Here is a 4229-nt window from a genome sequence, read left to right on the forward strand (position 1 = left end):
CACACGTTTACATATGTTTATTACAGTGACTTTGAATTACCTAAAGTAGTGTGGTAAAGCAACAGATTTGTTTTTATATTTCTGCAATCTACTTTAGTTTGTGTGATTTGTTACTGACTTTCATATTAATGTTTACACCAGGCTTATTTATCAGTGCTTTATGTTGTCATAGTTATTACATGCTTACAAGGTTGGAAGTTCAACAAATCAGTCAATATACTGTGACTGTAGTTGTTAAATAAAAATGTCATTCATATCAATTCATGCATCACCTAATTTCAACGTAACATATAGGCCTGGCCTAAAGAAAAGAACATTTATGTTTAATCTATCTAATATTGTGTTGGTCATACTATTCAATGATTAATAGCTTGTCTTTGTTGAATAATACAGAACATAAAGAGCTTTAAAAAAAGAATTGCATATTAAATCGCAATATTGGTAAAAAAAAAAACGCAATTCGATTATTTTCCAAAATCGTTCAGCCCTACCAAAGACTCTCCAAGGATTATAGCTGGAGAATTGCAGAGATTAGTTGAATCTTGTGGTCAGAAAGCCTAAAATATATATATCAAACAGCCCCTACATCACCACATGTTGTTCAAATGGGTTTCAAGAAAAAAAACTCCTGGCTCATCCAAAAACAAACTCTAGCATATTCAGTTGTCAGGCACGACTGGAACTTCAAACGGCACTGGCTTCTATTGTCAGATGAAACATAAAAAAGAGCTTTTTGCAAACCCACCAGATGGGTTTGGTGCAAACAGGGATAAAAAGTTCCCCATGTCCACGGTTAAATATACTGCAATGTTATGGGCCTATTTTTCTGCCGGAGGTCCTGGACATCTTGTTCAGATGCATGGCATCATGGATTCTATCAAATATCAACAGATAAAAAATCTAAACCTGACTGCCTCTGTAAGAAATCTTATAATGGACCATGTTTGGATCTTCCATCAAGACAAGGATCCAAAACAAACACCAAAATCAACACAAAAATGTGTCACCGAGCACAAAATTAAGCTTCTGCCATGGCTGTCTCAGTTCCCTGACCTGAACTCTGTAGAAAATGAGTGAGGTGAACTGAAGAGAAGAAGCACCAACATGGAGCTGGTATTCTGAAGGATCTGGAGATTCTGGATGAAGGAATTGTCTCTGATCTCGTCAGGTGTTTTCTAAACTCATCAGGCATTATAGGAGAAAACTCAGAACTGTTATCTTGGGAAAAGGCCGTTGCAATAATTGGGTGCCAATAACTGTGGCTAACGTGAACTAGAGAAAAACATTTATTTCATAATGTGAGTTTCCCCCACTTTCCATTGTTTTACTTCAATGAAAGTTTAGAATCTTGTAAATTTTTTGAATGAAAGATCAAAAGGATAAACAATGCAGATTTATTTTCACAGCCACCTTCGCTCATATTTACCAAGGGTGCCAATATTAATGGGCGGCACTGTATATCCACATTCTCCAAGCAACAATTATTAAGGGGGGAAATTCCTGCATTGGTTCCGGAAGCATTTTTTTCATTCCTTTTCCCCATAGGGATCTAAAAAAAGGTCTTTGTTAAAGCATTATGAGCCATGAACTAAGCAAACCAGCTACGAGGTGAATCACAGCATTCCAAACTTTTTTATAGAGCAGAAAAGTATTTGAAAATCAGACTTCTAAGACAGCTAAAAATCAGACACCTACGAGAATACTTTGTGCGCAAAGAAAACAAAAATAAGGAGTTTATTCAACAATTCTTCTCCTCCTCATCCCGTCTGCAGTGACGTGCCATTACGGAGACAGTATCACGACGCATGCGCGTGCTTCCGCATCATGTAAACAACACATGCGCATGGCGCTGCTGCTTACGTAACACGCACATGTGTTGCTTACATGAACCGCACGCGTCGTGATACTGTCTCCGTAATGGCGGCACGTCACTGCAGACGGGATGAGGAGGAGAAGAATTGTTGAATAACGTCTTTAGCTTCGTAAACTTACAGTTGAACCCCTGATACCACATGGACTATTTTACCGATGTCCTTGCTACGTTTTTGTGCCTTGACCGTGGAAGTTCCCTTGCTGTCTATGGAGGGTCAGAGAGGTCTCGGATTTAATCAAAAATATCTTAATTTGTGCTCCGAAGATGAACAAAGGTCTTACGGGTTTGGAACGACATGAGGGCGAGTAATTAATGACAGAATTTAAATTTTTTGGTGAACTAATCCTTTAACGTCTTTAGTGAGGGAAAGAACTACAATCGCATGAATAATTTGAATGACAGAATCAAATTAAAAATGACTAGTCTTCAATAGTCAAACTTGAAAATAAGTTCAAAAATCAATATGCCTATGGAGAAAATTAATTAAGTTTTTACTTCTGGAACCCAACTGTTGCACTTCAATGTTTGTTTTAAGTCATCTTGAGGCTCCCTTGGAAGTTTTCTGAGGCCTACAAGTGAGCACCAGCCCCCTGACATAGGGCTTCCTTAACACTGACTAGTCTATTTTGAAAATACAAAGTTGTTAAGCATACTTCTAAATTTGCAAAACCCTTTCTGCCAGCTCGTCTTAGTGCAATGAAGGTTTCATTCTTCTCTGATGTATAACATAGGAAGCCTATACAAGGGTAAACCTGCAGTAAACAGCTCATACTGAACGTCTCTAATCAAGACCATAAAATAAGCAGCACATTCTGGGAAGCTGATGTTTTTGTGCATGTGTAAGGTTTACAGTCAACGTAATGCCTTTTAAACCCACATAAGCAGACAGGGAGCTCTAACCAAGACCCTGAGCTCTTTCTGATTACAGTGAGGAGCAAAGGCGTATCTTCCTCATTAACCAAAATAAGAAAAAAAGCCTTTCCATCTACTGCACACTGATTGCGACTATTCTTGCTAAAAAAGGTATTTTCTTCCATGAAAGGGATATAAGGAAAGGAATATGAGGGCAATTAAGAACGTTCGTGGGAGGCTGAAGGATGCAAGGACAGCTCCGACATTGCTGTGTTATTATGGGGAATAATGGTCTTCATTACGACAGCAAATTGAGTGGTTAATGACTAAATTACCTCTTGGTAATCATGGGCTTTTCTCACGGAGACTTGAATCTATTTTGCATTGTTTAGTAGTGAGTACACTGGTGTTTTGTGTGGTTCAACTGCAGTAATATGCTGTGGTTTTAAGACACACTGAATGTGACACATTGGATCATTTCTCTCTCTTTCACAAAGCCTACCTGGAAGTCCTGGTCATCGATGCTGAACCTCTCTCTCAAATTACGGAAAACAAGAGGGCAATACTCTTTAAACTTAAAATGGCTTGGCATATTCTCTCTGAAAAGCAAAGAAGAAAAAGAAGAAAAGTGAAGAAACATCTCAAGAGTTGTCTGGTTAAATCTGGTAAAAGTCTGTCAGTTAAATATTTACCATGCTTTTTTGCTTCAAGTCTAAACTTGGTTTAAATTAAATGCTACTGTGTCCTATCAACATTTTTTACTTTTAACTTCAAGGGTTAGTTCACCCAAAAATTTAAATTAGCCTGTGTTTTACTCACCCTCGAGGCATCCTAGGTGTATATGACTTTCTTCTTTCAGACGAATCCAATCGGAGTTATATTAAAAATTGTCCTGGCATGAATAAAGGTTGCGAATCCATGCATTTTTGTAAGAAAAATATCCATATTTCAAACATAATAAACACTTAACACTTTTCCATCATAAAAAGTGTCCCACGCGGCTCCGGGGGACGAATAAAGGCCTCCTGAGGTGAATCCATGCATTTTTGTAAGAAAAATATCCATATTTCAAACATAATAAACACTTTTCTCTCACTTCTGCTGACTGTCGCATGCGGAAGCGTTCCGGCGGATGACGTAGGACGTACGCATCGCGCGCGCCTCTGAGATATGCTACTCTCGCAAGTTTGTTTAAGGAAGCAAAGTTTCCTTACTTTAGCAAAGGAAACAAAGGAAAATCTTGGCTTATATCGAACTCCTCCCAAATTTTTCTTTACAAATCCTCATTTTGTGTTTCTTGTGTTTCTAATGCGTTTTGTTTTGTTCTTTCTCCGCGTTCGTCACTAATCACTAGGGCTGGGTATCGTTCAAAATTTTTCGATATCGATACCGATAACTTGACTTCGATACCGGTTCCTGAACGATACTTTTTTCGATACCAATTTTATGAAATCAATTTTAACAAGATTACATTATCTAAAAAAAAAAAACTTTGGTTTTATTT

At 37.8% G+C, this 4229-nt stretch overlaps 1 protein-coding gene across 1 annotated transcript in view; it reads right to left on the minus strand.

The window, feature by feature from the left end:
- The window catches only part of LOC107686705 (phosphatidylinositol 5-phosphate 4-kinase type-2 alpha-like), a 40857-nt gene that overhangs the window by 15684 nt on the left and 20944 nt on the right, over window positions 1–4229 (minus strand). Inside the window, exon 3 of the mRNA XM_016483807.1 lies at window positions 3228–3324. Coding sequence (XP_016339293.1) covers window positions 3228–3324 — 97 coding nt within the window. The remainder of the gene's footprint in view (window positions 1–3227; window positions 3325–4229) is intronic.

Source organism: Sinocyclocheilus anshuiensis, unplaced genomic scaffold (assembly GCF_001515605.1).
Source record: "Sinocyclocheilus anshuiensis isolate Anshui unplaced genomic scaffold, SAMN03320099.WGS_v1.1 scaffold990, whole genome shotgun sequence".
Lineage (NCBI taxonomy): Eukaryota > Metazoa > Chordata > Actinopteri > Cypriniformes > Cyprinidae > Sinocyclocheilus > Sinocyclocheilus anshuiensis.